General features: G+C 38.0%; 1 protein-coding gene across 1 annotated transcript in view; it reads left to right on the plus strand.

The window, feature by feature from the left end:
* LOC124592100 (DCN1-like protein 1) overlaps positions 1-6,280 on the plus strand; it is a 46,364-nt gene extending 40,084 nt beyond the window's left edge. The window contains exon 5 of the mRNA XM_047131797.1: positions 1,500-6,280. Within this exon, the coding sequence (XP_046987753.1) occupies positions 1,500-1,685 (186 nt within the window). The 3' untranslated portion in view covers positions 1,686-6,280. The remainder of the gene's footprint in view (positions 1-1,499) is intronic.
* Positions 6,281-18,755: the final 12,475 nt, after the last annotated feature.

The following is an 18,755-nucleotide window of genomic DNA, read 5'->3' on the forward strand; positions in this document are numbered from 1 at the left end:
ACTTTCATAGATAGTCTGACATTATGTCAGCTTATAGTTTTTGTTGTGTGACCCATATCAATGAGGGATTTGTCCATGACCGAGTAAATAATATCCTTATGAGTAAAAGATTCCCATTCGGATAATTCTACAATACAATGAAATAAGCAAAACTTGGCAATATTTGAAATTATAGTAGAAAAAAAAAATTTTTTTTAATGCAACTAGTATGCTATTCCTTCATATCACCATTCTTCAAAAACAGTTGCTGAAAATGATGAACAAAAATCTAAATGACAAGATTGGTCTTTGCGGAAGGCGGAGGTGTGTGTGGGGAAATGCTAACGTAATAAGCACTCTGCACTGCCAACAGAAACTGTGATGTTTAGCTTCACGATGCAGTTTTGACACTACAGCTGTTAGGTTACTGGCATTTGCAGAAATGAAAAATGCATGGATGTAGACATGAAGTGTTCCGGACAAATCAGATATGTGATGAAACTGAATGACAGACACGTTGGACACCTTTTATTGTGCCAGTTACATGCAGTTACCAATGTTAGCAAAGTGGTTACCACCAGGTGTGAACATGCATCATTTTCAATTCCTGCTCCAAGGGGGTGAGCAGGCTGCTGGCTTGTTGATGTACAGAATATCCAATAGTAAATCAATACTTAAACATATAGCTCTAAAACTGGCAGTATATTCACAGTGTGCAGCTGATATTTTGATAGGCCAGTACATTGATATCTGTTGATATAACAATATATTGCTACTTTTTTCTTTATTTTTTTTCTTTGATATATCTAGGACCGCAATGATATTTCTTTTAATGTCAATATATGGGATTCCGAATATTTTTTAAAATGTCAGCAGTCCTAATTTGAAGCACTGTGCCAGCTTCAGTCCAGAGGTCCTGGATCAGGGTGCCTCCCCAACACCTTTGGTGTCACATGGAGTACTTCTTGGAGCCATTTTCAGGGTGTAAGGGGTTGTTACACGCTACTATACAGATGTCTGTAATTAAATTGCTATAGAGTTTGTTACTTTTGTGTGTGTTCATCAAGCTCAGCCACACAGTGGAGCAATATTCTTTTGTGGGGAAGAAATCGGAAGATAGAATTCATTGTTTTATACGCCATTTTGCCAACATTTCTTTTTACATTTGTTAATTGGAAATATTATTCAGCTATTTCACAATATTTCTGCCAGCCCCCTGTAAACACTAAAACCACAGTTACTTTATTGTTGCATTTTTCTTATTCGATATCATTTTTGTCAAAAGTTTGGTCCTGTTAGGGGGGAAGTTTGGCTATTCAGGGACAAGTACCTATGATATGCAATTCCTATAAACATCACAGCCTGCCACAAAATACGTTTTAGACTTTTAAAAGCTTGCATTCATTTTACAGTTGTTTCAGTCACATACTACAGCTGACAATGCAGGCCAATTTCTCTCTCTCTTTCCCACTTTGTGTACATGTAATTTTACAGATGGATTGTTTTTTTATTTGCTTCAGGAACATCATAAACGTTCAATACCTAAAGATACTTGGAATTTACTTCTGGATTTTGCAATGATGATAAATGATGATATGTCCAACTATGACGAAGAAGGTGCGTGGCCCGTACTTATTGATGACTTCGTGGAATATGCACAGCCGTTGGTATCAGCGGGCACTGCTCCACAGAACACTCAAGTTTAACACTGCTTTTGTTTATAGTGTTAACAAAAAAAAAAAAGTGTGCATCGTGCTATGTTTCATCTTAACATTGTTCAGATTGTCTCCCAAAAACTTGAGAATAGGAATGTCAAGAAGGACATGTGTTTTGTGTAGTCACATAGCAAATTCATGCTGTGCAAGTACCTGCCATAAACGAAGTGCTTCATATTTTCTGACTTGATACATTTGTTAAAATGTTGTCAGTGCTTTCTGTTGTTTTGCAGTTTTATCTTTGTTTCCTGTATTGTAAAAAAACGAAAATTAAAAATATATATAATTTTTTAAAAATTATACAAATGACTTTGATGCTTGTTGGAAAGTACGGGACTAATTTTCAGCCAAAAATTGCTACTTATAGTTTAAACTTACCCTGTCATGAAGGCTCAGAGCATGTGAAAAAAAAGGAAATGCTTAACAAAAGTGTTTGCGCAGATCAGATACTTACCTTATGTTAGTTATTTGATACAATGTGTATGATAATTTAGCAGAAATGTGATATATATTTTGAGAGAACCCCCTTGTTTTTTAAGTTGGTATGTTTTGAGAGATTCTGTGGTATTAAAAATTTGATCTCCAGTGTTTTGTAACTGGCATTTTTGCTTCCTACAATGGAGGAAAATAAAAAGGCCATACTCATAAAGCAGTCCAGTTGCTGCACCAGCAGATATGCTTTATTATGTTTACAGTATAGGGAAAGTGCAAACTCTGAAAGAATTATCTTTCCATTTGTGACTTCTTGTCTCTCATAAACATTATAATTTATTTAAATAACGTTTTCCTTAATTATCTTAAGGAGCTCTTTTGTTAGTTAATCTTCCTGAACTTATGTGATGAAGGTTTTACATATCAGGCACGCTCTGTTAATTTATACTGCTATGTCCCAGTTTTCTCACTTGCTCAAAACATTTTTGTGTCTCCCGGTGACAAAAATTTATTGCATTATTAGCCACTCCGTTCTGCTTTTGTAGAATGTAATGTTTATGTGAAAAACAATATTGTATGTGAGAGGAGGATAGAGTTCATTCAGGTAGTATTGAGTGAACATTATGTTAACATAATGTTGGACTGTTATGCTTTATGATTGCTTCGTTTAGAACCATCCATGGTTCCCACTATTGATTTTTTGCACAGCTAGTGGAATTGATTGAATAATAACATTAATGACTATGGTAGAAAATACAATTGTGCCTGCAATTTTCTGTGTAAGATGTTGGCTGGTTGTGTCTGTCTTAAAATATGGAAGTTCTCTAGTATTTAAACACTTTTTTGTGCCTTTGGAAATTTCTGTTCCATAGCGTAATTATTTTGTTAGGGGCTCTGGTATCCATATAACATAGAAACTATTAAAAACAGAAGATGAAATTGCAAGTATGATGAATTTACAACAATTGCATATTAGTGTTTATGTATAGTTTGATTGTTCTGGGCCTAGCGCCTTTTAGTTGCTATTCCTACGCACATCACAGCCTGATACAGAGTACATTGTTGACTCTTAACAGCAGGTGTTCATTGTACAGTTTTTTTCCGTCATATGGTATTTCAAGAAAAAAGAACATTACCCATTGATTTGATTCGTTATCCAAGTGCAATCAAGAATCTTTTATATGGGAATCTGAACTATGCATAACAGTACTTTTTACTGGCCATCATCTAGTGAAATTGCTAAATATTTGGAGTTTAATGATTGTTATCTCAGTTTTTATGCATGCACATTTTTTTATAGCATTGATGTTTATTAATTAAACCCATCATTGAGTGCAATAGTTTGTTTTCTGAACTTATGTGCAAAAGTCAAAATAACATGTCCTTCAAAACTTACCTTAAAGTAATGAAGGTTTTTAAACTTCAGGCCATAAATTAGTGAAAAATGATTATTTAATTTTATCCCCCCCTCCCTCTCCCACCCAGACAGAATTCCCCCTTCCCCTCTCACTGTATGTTTATCTTAGCTGTTATTTGACATTGTTTTGTATTTCTGGAGAACTGTGGTACTGTTATACACTAAATAGTGTGTAATAAATAAACTACATTGAAAAATAATTAAGAAATGGAATGGTTGATGAAAAGAAATTCATAAGGAAATGTTTAATCAGATACCACAAAAGTCAACAGAAAACTTTCAAACAATTGAAAAAAAAAAGCATTGAATTTCACTTCCTTGGAAATGAAAGATCTTTCTTTACGAGCAACCACACTTCAGATTTTTCCTATCTCAGCTTTAGAAAAAGAGGTATTTTTAGCTCCAGGAGATACATGTCACTGTTTACTTATAGGTACTTCTGCTAGGCTGTGATGTCAGTTGGTAGTGAATGCAAAATTTTGTCATGCAATATTATGTTAAATAACTTGATTTCAATTCACATTCAGGGGGAAAACACCAACAATTTCATATTTGTACCGTGGCATATTTATGGAATCTGTAATAATGATTTAATTTTTATCACTTGCAACATAGTTCCAAATTATTGCCCATATGATCCACATGATGAATGTTCTTGATTTTCTGTTGATATTAACTGGATATGTGAACATGTGACTTACAAGAAATGGTATATTTTGCTCGAGGAAAGCTTATATCAATTTCACCTGCTTTTAATTGTACTGTAGCTGAGAATGTTTCCCTAGTAGGTTATTGTTAACTGTCTTTGCTTTTGATTAAGTCTAGGTTAATTGAATGACAGTTAACATTTTGAACTGATGGTAGGTTAATTGAATGACAGTTAACATTTTGAACTGATGGTAAAATAATATGTAGTCAAGAATTTTCAAGCTTCTGGCAGAAGCAGAGCATTTGATTCTAATAGTCAGTCAGAAAGTACATTTATGTGCACAAAAGTATTCCTTTGGAATCTAGTACAACTTCAGTAAAAGTTTTTGGCAAGCGCATTTTCTATAGATTTGTGCACAGCACTTCTTTATCAATGGTGTAAAATGTAAAGCGAATCCATTACCAGTTGTATCTAATTACGTTGGTCCCTCTGTCACATAATGGTCTGCAAAAGTTCTGTACTGTATACAAGATATCTATCTTACTCAAGCTAATTATATGTGATAAGTTATTGTTCTGGTCATTTCTTCTCCAGTTGTTATTTAATTTTATTCCAGAAAGGATCATAATTGTGTTTGCTTGCCCTTTGATTATGTTTGTTTTGTATAGTGATGTAATGTGTCTTTTGACAATGTATCATGTTGCACCATTGCCTAGTGTTTTCAAGGACTATATGCAAACAAAGTAATGTGGTATTTGATTGTATCATGTATCTGTCGAGTGAAATAATTCATTGTAAAGCTTAGAAAGTCTTCTGTTTTATTCAGTTCCCTTGGAAGAGACTGAATTTGCTCATGTCTTATGAATCGTTGTATTTTACTGTTGTAATCGTTTTCACAATATCACTATTTTTGGTAATGTATCACTATGAGATTACAAATTTTTTTCAAGTCTTGTACCCTACATTTCATCTAGATACCTCAATTTTTTAGCTTCATATTATTAAAAGTAACAGTGTGGTGTACGAAGAATTCATTTAACAGTTGGCATGTTGTTATGAACAACAATATGGAGAGAGAATTTAATTTTGTAGATTTCTTTGTATTCTGACAGAGGCATGTTTCAGTAGATTACTCGTGTACATAGCGCAGGGCTTAAAAAACATTAAAAATAGTTAATTTTCACACTAATGATGTACAGGCAGAGTGTTACCGTGTGCATTACGTTTGAGATAAATTTTTGTACTTGCAATGTACAATGGCAGTCTTATGTATATTATTTCATTGTTACTCCGCAAACCACTGAATATTCTCTTTGAATTGGGGGAGTACAGGCTTTTGTAGAAGGCGTTTGAAAAAAATTGTTTTGCTGTATTAACTAACTCGTGTGGGAGAGAAAGTTGGACTTGATAATGGCTCACTGAAAATTTGAAGGGTGCTAAATATTTATTCAGTTATTTGTTACTTAAAGCTTAAAGCATTGCACTGCATACATTTTTGCAATTGCCGTACATTTTTATGTTTGTATGATGTAAAATCTTATGTGGAGTTGTGGATAAAGAATAGTTTTATTTGGATCCTAAATAATCAATTTTTGTTGGTTGTCAGTACAAAAATTTTATTACTTCACCACTGTATTATGGCAGTACTTAAACACCACCAAATAAAAGCTCAATTTTCTTGATAAGTAGAGCAGCCACATGAAAATTAATGTTTCATGTGTGTGTGGTGGCAGCATCAGTGTTAAAAATGTGCCTCGTGTTGTACACCATAACATGAAGAGACTATATTGAATCTTTGAGTAGGTACAGTGTAGACTGAATTTGCAAGTGCTTCTTAACAGTTCCACCTTTTTTCACAATGGCTGTTGACCCTGGTATTCATGACATACTTAATTAGTGCTGAATCATGAAATTGTTCATCTCGAAGTGTTTCACCAATAAGAGTTGTGATATAATTTATATTTTCCATTGCACATGGAAATGGTTTGTTATAACAAATATGTAGAACAAATCATGAAATTGTATATATTGTACAGACTACTGGAATGATTCAGTAATTAATAAAATGATCCTGTTGTTTTTCATGTTCGTATGTATTACATTCTTGCTGTATGTTAACATTTCAGTGATCCCCACTCTACATAAACCCCACAGCTCTATTGTATAAATTTTTGGCAATCTGTAGTGAGATATTGAATTTGTCTCTCAATGGAGAGAGAGAGTATCAAAATAGCTATACTGAAACGAAGCCAGGACCCAAAAAATAGAAATAACTACAGACCGATCAACCTTACAAACAACTTACAAAGTATTAGAAAAGATAGTTAATATGCAGTCCTGTTAATGTTTGGAATCTGAAAAATCTCCTTTCCCAATTCCAGTGCAGATTCCGAAGATCTCAGACTACCATGGATCATCTGATATGGTTGGAGTTTGTGAATCAAGAGGCCTTTTTGCACCATCAGCATAGTATTTTTTGACCTATGCAAAGCATACGATACAATGTGACAGCGTCACATTTTATCAACTCTGCAGAAATGGGGTTTTTGAGGAAATTTACCGGTCTTTAAACAAAAATTTTTCTCTAGTCAGATTAGAAGCAGGATTGGTTCGACCCTTAGTAGTTGATACATGCGGAAGAATCTAGTTGCACGAGGATCAGTTTAAAGTGCCACCCATTTGCAATTAAAATAGGCGTAGTAGACATAGTAGGTCATACAGTCTCACCAGCGTTATGTATCAGTGATCTTTCTTTTCTAACCAACCAAATTGTGCATCATACACTTTGGTAGAATATCTACATCTTTCAGACACCACGAGAAAATTAAGGGGCTAATAACCACATAGTTCAGTCTGTGTATATTTACAGTCATCATCATCATCAGCAGCAGCAGCAGCAGCAGCAACAACAACAACATAGGTCGACCACCTTCAAGCTCCAGCAGCAGAAAAGCAATTTGTTGTACCTCGAGGTCCTTGGACCTGTCTTTGTATTAAAACTTCTGCTGCTACAGACGTGCTCTTACAGAGACGGCATTCCGATCGATATGGAATGCTTATCATTCAATTTTTCAAAAACTATTAGGTGGAAAAATTGGATTTTTGCACATATTACAGTCTGATATCTACACTCAATAAAGAATTTTATTGTTTTTGTTTTCCATCGTACTTACTGTGCTGCATCAAATTAAGTAAAATATTGCATGAAATTTTAAAGAGTTTGAGCAAATGTAAAGCCACATTGCGTAAACTTTGTGTATATTTGATTTTAGCTCATACATTATAGTGGATGAAATTTAGATAAGATATTGGAATTTTATTTGAAATTGGGAGCAGAATGATATATCATTTCATTCTCTGGTTTTTGGGTTTTATACATGTCACACGCATGCGTTCTCATCCTTGTACAGCATGAACCGTGGCCGTGACAATGTTCATATCTCGTAAACAATTCAAGATACTGAAACAAATATTTTTTGTAAATGATAACATGCAATGAGATACGTATGTTGTATGATAAAATACTCAAAACGTTTAGATTCACAGAGATACGGTAGTAACTCGCCCTTAGCATTGAGAGGTTGGTGGCTTATGACACATTCTGATATCCACAACATTTTCGGAACACCCAAGTGGCATGCATGTACGTGTTTACAACATGTGAGGAACAGTGTAGTGGGATATGTATACATGCCCACAGGCACAAAAGGGTTAAACTTACACCATTCTGGAAGAAGCCTTTAAAATTAATAAGTTTTATTCACTGTGGGTTCCACACTGCTTGATTTAAGGGCAGATGTCCCATTGCACCTTGTCACACAAAGAAAATCTTTGACAAAAAAAGTTTGAAGTGAAAATCTTGCAGTTATTGGGGTTGCTCCAGGTGACAAAATCTGTTTTTAGTGTGTCCTATAGAGATGCAAAAGGAAAGAGGAATATGGATAGAATGAGGATAACACAAGCATAGACAGATAGGAGTGAGATTAAAACACCTGTGAACATTACCGTCTAACGTGGTAAGTAGTGCCATCTGATGGGTTATATTTCCATGAATATAATGGATGACATTTAGTTAAATCAAAAAGAAATTAATAAGCACCTGTATAGAATAGGTTTTTATGTAACATGAGCACAGTGCAAGTGGAGCTACAAAAGTATAACTGCTCATTTAGAGTCCATTATTGAGTAAGTTTTACTGTGCAAGCAAATAGTCTAATTGTTCTCTCTTCAATTCTAATCTGTTACACTAAAGTATGTTATGGCAGGATGTCACAAAACACCTTTTGTTATGCTAAACATTCTTTGGAAATATTCAGTGTGATCAATACACTGGAATCCAAAAATGTAGTGAGTTTTTAAAGTTCACAGTAGGTGGGTCGAGTGAATCTCAATCCAACAGTTTTCTCAAGGAAAAAAGTTAAACAGTTTGGGTGTAATAGTCATCAAGTTACTGTTAATGTGTACACGTTTGCTAAAAGATGACATCTGAGTTTTACTGTCTGCAAAATGCAGAATTATTAAAGTTCTGTTGTATTTTCTGTCTTGGGTGGGGGTATGCTAGTGTGATACCACTGAACTTGCATTTATGACACTAGACTTGCTCATTCTCATTTAGGTTTTCTGTAAATAAGTTCGGACAAGTAATACACGGATCATTCTTTCGAAAAGGGTGTAGACAGTTGCCTTCTTCTTCCCTTTTCAAGCTGACTGACTGCTCTTATGTCTAATAATCTTGGTGTTGATGAGATCCTAAATTCTAACCTTCCTTCTGAGCCACATCTATACCTGCACTCTACAACATATCACTGGTCAAGGGCACATCCAATACCTCTCTCATTTCCTTCATTTAATGTTCCTTTGCCTGGGAATAATGACTGTTGGTAAGCCACTTTATGAACTCTTTAATTCTCTGCTTATCTTGTCATGATCATTTGATTAGTTATATATAGGATTCAAATCAGGCAATCTAAAAATGAATTTTCTGTGGTTCCCTTGAAAAGGCGAATTTCCTTCCCCGTTCTTTCCCTGTCTCAACTTACGTTTAGTCTCTAAGACCCTGTTGACTGAACAATAAAACCTAATCAGCTTCCTTCCTTCCTTACTTCAAAAGCAGTGCATGTCATAGGTTCTTGTTTTGAGTAAGAGGTCAATGGTCTTTTAGGAGCTGTATTTATGACACATTATCTCTCAACTCAGTTGCTGCTACATGTTCAGATAATTCTTAGCTGTACCATCAGAAATTTGTCATCCCTCTCTTTCAGCGACTCATCATTTCACTGACGTGTGACCTTGTGCCTCAACAAAAATTTCGTTGTAAAAGTATGGAACTAGCAAATCGTGCATTTTATGGTTCATCCAGGTTTCCTTAGCTGATACATTTTATAATCTGTTCTGAATTCTCACAGGGCATGCAGCCAACAAAGTAACATTTCTGGCCGTAGCTTCCTTTTATATATGACATGTTTCTCTGCTCCTTAGATGAACTTGGTTGTGTGATCTGCATTCAGTGCATCACAACAGATGAACAATTTTGTAGTTAAAATATATCTATGTGAGCATAGTGTTTAATCGATCATACACACCTGGTTTCATTGACATGGAACACAGTCAGTATGTGGGTCTTAAGGACACACGTTATGGAAAGCCACAGAGCAGTCTAGGCTCATCAGTGTATGCTAGCGTAAAATTATGTTATTGTTATGGAGACTTTGCTCTCTGAGTGACAACTTATCTATACTACGGATTGTTGACAAATTGTTGCTTAACATTGAACTAAAAATTTGGAAAAGAACTTGACTAGTTTACTGCAATTTTTTTACATGATACTCTAATATGCCTTTGGATGGGCATATGGTACATATTTTTTTAAAAAAAATATGTGGTACATAAGTATATATATCCATCCATACAAAAATGGATGTTGTATGTATGTTTCACATCTCCGGAACCAGTAGACTGATTTCACCCAATGGTACACGTATACCTTACTGTCAGGCGACAATTGCTCTATGGGAAAAACCACCTACCTATGAAAAGGGTGGGGTTGGGCAGGAGAAAGAAGCTTAGATCGCTACGTGTAAATTCCCAGACTTTATTTATCCGATTTGAGAATGAGAGCACTTAGCAACCTGCAACAAACTTTACACACACTTTCAAACCTTTACAAAAATTTTTCTTGTTGGCATCTCCTACAAAAGATTGGAAAAACGTTTATTACTAACTACTTTTCCGTTGTTCATGCAGTAAAAGTACCACATGAGACACGACATTATTGTTTGTTACGTCTGTACTACTAACTGTATTTGTGTCACATTTCACAGGCAGTCTGTCTATATACCACTGAATATAAGTGCAAATTTGTAGCAGTGTATGACTCACATTTCAGGAGATAGGGTGTCATAAACAATGAGATGCATTAAAAACTGCTGCATCATGCATGACGTTTAAATTAATTATTTCTTTCCAAGTAATTCTATTCACAGTGAATTTCGCGGACAGTATTCACATATGCCATTGAATGCAGCTACAATATTGTATCCTTGTATGACATATAGTTAAGGAGGTATGATGCCATAAACAGTGAGGTGGGTGAAAAACTGCTACATCGTGCATGATGTTTAAATTTATTGCTTCATTGCTACTAACTCCATTTGCAACAAATTTTTCACACAAACATTTGCATATGTCATTGAATGTACCTACAGAATATCCTTGCTTGACTCATGTTTCAGAAGATATGACATCATAAGCAATAAGCACAAGGCTAGACACTGTGTGGTATTACCAACTACGATATTATTGCACTTGGCTTCCCAAGGCCATTGTCGGAAACACATGACGGCATTACAATAAATAAGTAAAGTTACGACAGGAGAATGCATTGTATTATGAAGGATTTCGAGACAGTTGCGCATATACTATTTACTGGTTCTGTGAGTCTTCATGAAATGTCATGGTAAAAACTCACGGTAAGCTGATCAAAGTGCCTTCACTCCCAGTTGCAATATTATTGTGGTTGACTAATGAAGGTGTGGATGCAAAGCTGCAAATAAATTCAGTACCTGTACCTGGGAAACAGGTAATTGATGAAAGGAGAAAATATAAAAATGCAGTAAATGAAGCAGGCAAAAAGGAATACAAATGTCTCAAAAATGATATCGACAGGAAGTGCAAAATGGCTAAGCAGGGATGGCTAGAGGACAAATGTAAGGATGTAAAGGCTAATCTCACTAGGGCAAGATAAATATTGCCTACAGGAAAATTAAAGAGACCTTTGGAGAAAAGAGAGCCACTTGTATGAATATCAAGAGCTGAGGTGGAAACCCAGTTCTAAGCAAAGAAGGGAAAGCAGAAAGGTGGAAGGAGTATATAGAGGGGCTATACAAGGGCAATGTACTTGAGAACAATATTATGGAAATGGAAGAGGATGTAGATGAAGATGAAGTGGGAGATACGATACTGCATGAAGAGTTTGACAGAGCACTGAAAGACCCGAGTCGAAACAAGGCCCCGGGAGTAGACAACATTCCATTAGAACTGCTGACGGCTTTGGGAGAGCCAATCCTGACAAAACTCTACCATCTGGCGAGCAAGATGTATGAGACAGGCGAAATACTCTCAGACTTCAAGAAGAATATAATAATTACAATCCCAAAGAAAGCAGGTGTTGACAGATGTGAAAATTACCGAACTATCAGCTGCAAAATACTAACGCGGATTCTTTACAGACGAAGGGAAAAACTGGTAGAAGCCGACTTCGGGTAAGATCAGTTTGGATTCCATAGAAATGTTGGAACACGTGAGGCAATACTGACCTTATGACTTATCTTAGAAGAAAGATTAAGGAAAGGCAAACCTACGTTTCTAGCATTTGTAGACTTAGAGAAAGCTTTTGACAATGTTGACTGGAATACTCCATTTCAAATTCTAAAGGTGGCAGGGGTGAAATACAGGGGGCGAAAGGCTATTTACAATTTGTACAGAAACCGAATGACAGTTATAAGAGTCAAGGGGCTCAAAAGGGAAGCAGTGGTTGCGAAGGGAGTGAGACAGGGTTGTAGCCTGTCCCCGATGTTATTCAATCTGTATATTGAGCAAACAGTAAAGGAAACAAAAGAAAAATTTGGAGTAGGTATTAAAATCCAGGGAGAAGAAATAAAAACATTGAGGTTTGCCGATGACAGTGTAATTCTGTCAGAGACAGCAAAGGACTTGGAAGAGCAGTTGAACAGAATGGACAGTGTCTTGAAAGGAGAGTATAAGATGAACATCAACAAAAGCAAAACGAGGATAATGGAATGTATTCGAATTAAGTCAGGTGATGCTGAGGGAATTAGATTAGGAAATGAGACACATAAAGTAGTAAAGGAGTTTTGCTATTTGGGGAGCAAAATAACTGATGATGGTCGAAGTAGAGAGGATATAAAATGTAGACTGGCAATGGCAAGGAAAGCGTTTTTAGAGAAGAGAAATTTGTTAACATCGAGTATAGATTTAAGTGTCAGGAAGTTGTTTCTGAAAGTATTTGTATGGAGTGTAGCCATGTGTGAAACATGGACAATAAATAGTTTGGACAAGAAGAGAATAGAAGCTTTCGAAGTGTGGTGCTACAGAAGAATGCTGAAGATTAGATGGGTAGGTCACGTAACTAATGAGGAGGTAATGAATAGAATTGGGGAGAAGAGGAGTTTGTGGCACAACTTGACAAGAAGAAGGGCCCAGTTGGTAGGACATGTTCTGAGGCATCAGGGGATCACAAATTTAGCATTGGAAGGCAGTGTGGAAGGTAAAAATCATAGAGGGAGACCAAGAGATGAATAAACTAAGCAGATTCAGAAGGATGTAGGTTGCAGTGAGTACTGGGAGATGATGAAGCTTGCACAGGATAGAGTAGCATGGAGAGCTTCATCAAACCAGTCTCAGGATTGAAGACCACAACAAAACAACAACAACAACAACCTAGGAAACACTGGGTATCTCAAATGGGACGGAGGTGGTGAGCATCGAACATGAGCCAAAGGCTGAGCAGTCTCATGCACTATCATCTACGCTATGAGGAAGGAAGATCTCTTTCATACCATGTATACCAATGATCCCAACCAATTTATCCATTCATTTTAAGTGATTTTGATTTCCAGTCAAGGTTTCATTTGCAGTAACATTAAATGAAGCCAAAGGTCAGAGAGAGGGGCGAATAGGTGATGGACTGGGCGGGGGAATGTACACCTGCAAGTGTCGTATGTACAATCGTACTTGTGTTCCAGTAAATATAAAATAATTTTGAGTATTTTAAGTAATCAATGCACTAGTCAGCTACAGCTTTATCAGATTCAAATTTTGTTCGACCAGATGACATTATGTCATGTTTTGCACAGATTCCAAAAGGCATATTAACTTGTAAATGATCTGTGAATGTCATTTCCATGGTAAGGCATCCTACAAGATGTTATATCAGAGTTAGTAGAATGCACAGGAACCTGTTTTCCTAATGTTCCAACAAATGGGTAATAGCATCTCATCTGACTCACCAAAGAGCCTGGCTGTGGAATGTTCCCATAGGTATATGTTCGTAACATAATTCTCACATGGTGGAGAGAAAGTTGCTGATCCTACAACTGGCACATCCATGCAGCCAGGATTACGAAAACCTAATAGAACTGAATCAGATCCATTCTTGTCTGCTTTTTAATACTTTTGGCCAATGCACTTAGGATATTCAGTACCTTAAGACCTATGGTCTTGAAATCCATATCAAAAACCAGGCCAAAAACACCAATGAATCTTTGAAACTGGAGCACTGTTCATCATTCGTTGTAGAGGTGTGTTAAATAGGCTATGTGAACAAGTATAATTGAAAAACAGTTTTCTTTAATGTAAATTGAAATCAAATTCTCCCTGCATCCTGCAGTTTCCTTATTCTTAGAATCAACAGATGAGTGGTCGCTGGAAGACTGAAGGGTGAGTAGAAAATGCAAGAGTGATTCACAAATTATGAGAATTGGACTAAGGTCTAGCTCTATACAGTGAGTTATAAATTATTAACATTGTAGAGAGTGTAGTAACACTTAAAAGCAGGCTTAATGTACACAGTTTTCTTGTTTGTTCTTTTTACACAGAACCATCAACTCAATACATGAAAATATGTGGGAGCATGTACTTCCATAGGCCTTGTCAGGATTGAAAGGTGTATCACTAAGGTGTTTTCTGTATAGGAACATTTCTTGTATTTCTGGTCTAATTGAGGAGTGATATTACCTCAACTCTTACTGAAAGAAAGACAAGAAGTTTCATTGATGAATTCTTCTTGGGTGACCAGCTGAGTGGTACCCATCATCCCATCACCCTCACTTGGGGATGATGGGTACAAAACTTATCGAAACATTGCGACAAGGCATCGCCACCACTCAGCTGATCACCCGAGAAGAGTTCACCACTGGAATATGCTGAGAAAGCCTGCAATCGTATTTAAGAAGTTTCATTAATTTTAAGATACTGTCTATATAGTTGCTAACCAAGCACATCCACATCTTCCCCCTCTGTTAATGAGGGCATCTCTGTGATGACTACTGGGTTTGAGGATGGAGCCAAGACTGGTCGCTGACCATGAATGGGGGAACATATGCAGACAGACAAATATTATTAAAATGCACCAGAGCATTTCCTTCTTCCTTTGTTGCAGATGCTTTAACATCATCAACTGAATTTTACTTTTTTAGCTGCCTGGACCTCAGAAAGTGCAGATGTCAGCTCTGACACAAAGAAAATAGAATTTTTGTTCCTCATTGTTGGATGGAAATTTCAACTTTTCTTTCCATAAACACCCAAATGCTGAGGAAAGCTGTATGCTTTGTTTCGGTGACAGTGACTGAAAGAAAACAGTTCCTTTGTCTGAGATGTGTCTGACTTTGAGCAGTACGCAATAAGGAAGTATAACAGACAGATCAATACTAGAATGTGTCCATACTGAATCTCTACAGTGTGTGTTACAAATTGTGTCTGCGTACAGCAGCTACTGGTAACCAGAAATGTCTGCCAAAAATCTTCTTCATGGGTTCTCACACAGTTGTGAAACTAGTGGAATTATATCTTTTATCACTTTCTGTGAGCATGTCGCTCTCTCTAATTGTTCTCTGTGACTTTGCCCTTGTGACCTAAAAGGCAACATGGTTCTCTGCATGTGGAATTTCAATTATTGCAAGGTAGTATGACTAACACTAGTTGTAGACAAAACTCATCATTCCGCTACTGTTCCTCCTGTTAAGTTGATTCAGAGAATTTGGGTTAAATATTTCTGTGGTGTTGTAATGTGTTGCTCCAAGTCCTGGATTCATCTTGTTTACCAGCTGCCTGAACAGTAAGATGGGTGACTTGTCATCCATCATGGTGGCTTCCTGTTAGTAGACCATTTTATCAGATAGTGGGGTTTTCATCAGGACCGGCCAAATGCTGCACACTGTGCAAAAGTTCAAAAGTATGGCACACATGTGCACATCTCAGCCAGTGTGCAAAGTGGGACAGTGACACCTGTGACTAGACATGTATACCAAATGAGCGGTGAGAGTTTCACTTCCTTGTTTACGCAGTACCAGGACAAAGCACGCCCAGTCTTGCTTCCCTCTGGTGACTGTAGCCTTAAGGGAGACACACTGAGAAATGGCAAGTACTGCAAAAAAAGCAAAGAACAGAAAATCAGCGTTTTCAGTCATTAAAACACGACTGGGAACTGCAATTCTTCTTTACAGAAGTAGGTGAAAACTCACAGTGTTTACTGTGCTGCTCAATAATAGGTGGCCAGCACAAGTACATAATTACGAAAAGGAAAGTTGCCACTCACCTTATAGTGGAGATGCTGAGTCGCAGATAGACACACAAAAAAGACTGTCACAAATAAAGCTTTCGGCCAGTAAGGCCTTACTCAAAAATAGACACCCCCCCCCCCCCCCACACACACACACAAATGCAATTAAACTTGTACTCACATGACTGCAGTCTCAGGCAACTGAAGCCTCACTGCAAGCAGCAGTACCAGTGCATGATGGGAGTGGTGACTGGGTAGAGGTAAGGAGGAGGCTGGGGCTGGGAGGGGGAGGGATAGTAGGGTAGGGATGGTGGACAGTGCAGTACTGCTGGGGAGCGCGCAGGGACGAGGTGGTGACAGGATAGTGCAGTTATGTGCAGTCAGGAGGCTAGGCGGTGGGCAGGGGAGAGGTGGGGAAGGGAGGGGGTAGCAGAAAAGAAGATAAGTAAAAAGGCTAGCTGTGATGGTGGAATGAGGGCTGTGTAGTGCTGTAACGTTGCTCCAGTCCTGGGTGGTACAGAGTTACGAGAGGAATGCTCTGCTGTGGAACGAGATTTTCACTCTGCAGCGGAGTGTGCGCTGATATGAAACTTCCTGGCAGATTAAAACTGTGTGCCCGACCGAGACTCGAACTCGGGACCTTTGCCATTCGCGGGCAAGTGCTCTACCATCTGAGCTACCGAAGCACGACTCACGCCCGGTACTCACAGCTTTACTTCCGCCAGTACCTCGCCTCCTACCTTCCAAACTTTACAGAAGCTCTCCTGCGAAACTTGCAGAACTAGCACTCCTGAAAGAAAGGATATTGCGGAGACATGGCTTAGCCACAGCCTGGGGGATGTTTCCAGAACGAGATTTTCACTCTGCAGCGGAGTGTGCGCTGATATGAAACTTCCTGGCAGACCATCTGAGCTACCGAAGCACGACTCACGCCCGGTACTCACAGCTTTACTTCCGCCAGTACCTCGCCTCCTACCTTCCAAACTTTACAGAAGCTCTCCTGCGAAACTTGCAGAACTGCAAGTTTCGCAGGAGAGCTTCTGTAAAGTTTGGAAGGTAGGAGGCGAGGTACTGGCGGAAGTAAAGCTGTGAGTACCGGGCGTGAGTCGTGCTTCGGTAGCTCAGATGGTAGAGCACTTGCCCGCGAATGGCAAAGGTCCCGAGTTCGAGTCTCGGTCGGGCACACAGTTTTAATCTGCCAGGAAGTTGCTCTGCTGTGGTCTAACGGTGGGACTTTGAGAGATGGTGGAAGACTGGAAAGAGAAGGCACAGGAGATTTGTTTTTGTATAAAGTTGGGAGGATAATTACAGTTTGTGGAGGTTTCAGTGAGACCCTCGGTATATTTTGAGAGGGACCACTCATCACTGCAGATGTACCGACCATGGGAGGCTACGCTGTATGGAAGGGCCTTCTTGGTATGGAACAGGTGGCAGCTGTCAGAATGGAGGTACTCCTGGTGGTTAGTAGATTTGATATCGACAGAGGTACTGATGTAGTCATCTTTGAGGTGAAGGTCAAAATCTAGGAAAGTGGTTTGTTGAGTTGAATATGACAATATGAAGCAAATGGGCAGACGGGGGAGGAGGGGGGGGGGGGGAGGTTTTGAGGTTCTGGAGGAATGTGGACTGGGTGTCCTCATCTTCAATCCAGATCATAAAGATGTCATAAATGAATCTGAACCAGGTGAGGGGTTTAGGATTTGGTTGTTTAGGAAGGATTCCTTTAGATGGCCCATGAATGGGTTGCCATGTGGGTGCCCATAGCCGTACCTCGGATTTGTTTGTAGGTAATGCCCTTGTTTGCGTTCCTTTCCTTTTCATAATATTGTTACATTCCGTCCCAGATTTTACAAGTTCATGATTGAAAGACGCTATATCACATTTTGCAAAGTTGAGTGTAATGTACTGAACAGTAAGAATGACAAGCCAAATTCAATGCATTTAAGAACATGGGTGAAGCACATCAACACATTTTTAATGTAAGTCGTAATAATTGATACCTCTTGAACTCTTTGTTTCTTGTGTTAACATTCATATCTATTTTACTGTACAACCTACTGTCTTCAGTTTTCCAGAGTGATGATAACAGTACATCTGCAATGCGAGCAAGTTTCAAAATTGCATGAAGAACAGCAAGATCTGGTAAACCATTTTCTGTAGGGGAGTTCGTAAAAGACTGTCTCATTGATGCTGCAGAACTGTGTCCCACAAATGTTAGCAGGTTTCAAGAATCAGCCTTTCCAAACAAACAGTGACACAATATATAAATGTTATGGCTGGCAATGTGCACAAGCACTTAACAAATAGGGCTAAGGACTTTGCTGTTTTCTCTGTTGTATTGGATGAAGCAACAGATTTTATAGATATAGCGCAGGTAGTAATATACATACGAGGTGTCGATAATGCTCTGCATGTAACAGGACCCTTTCAAAGAGTCTACGACAGGTGCAGACTTACTCCAAGCTCTCGAGCAAGCGATTAATGATGTCAGTATGGATTGGAATTGGTTAATCTCAGTGACCATGGATAATGCACTGGCAATGCATGGCCTTCAGAGAGGACTCATAGCACTGATGCACAAAAAGCTAGGACACACAGAAGGGATTTTGTATGAAGTTCACTGCAGTCTATGTCAAGAGACACTTTGTGCAAAATCAGTAATGTTAGAAAACGTCACGCAAATTGTTGTGCGTACTGTAAACTGTCTGAAGACACATGGGCTTATGCATCACCAGTTTTGGTAGTTCTTGGAGGAATTAGTAGTAG

Source organism: Schistocerca americana, chromosome 2 (genome assembly GCF_021461395.2).
Source record: "Schistocerca americana isolate TAMUIC-IGC-003095 chromosome 2, iqSchAmer2.1, whole genome shotgun sequence".
In the NCBI taxonomy this organism is placed as follows: Eukaryota; Metazoa; Arthropoda; class Insecta; order Orthoptera; family Acrididae; genus Schistocerca; species Schistocerca americana.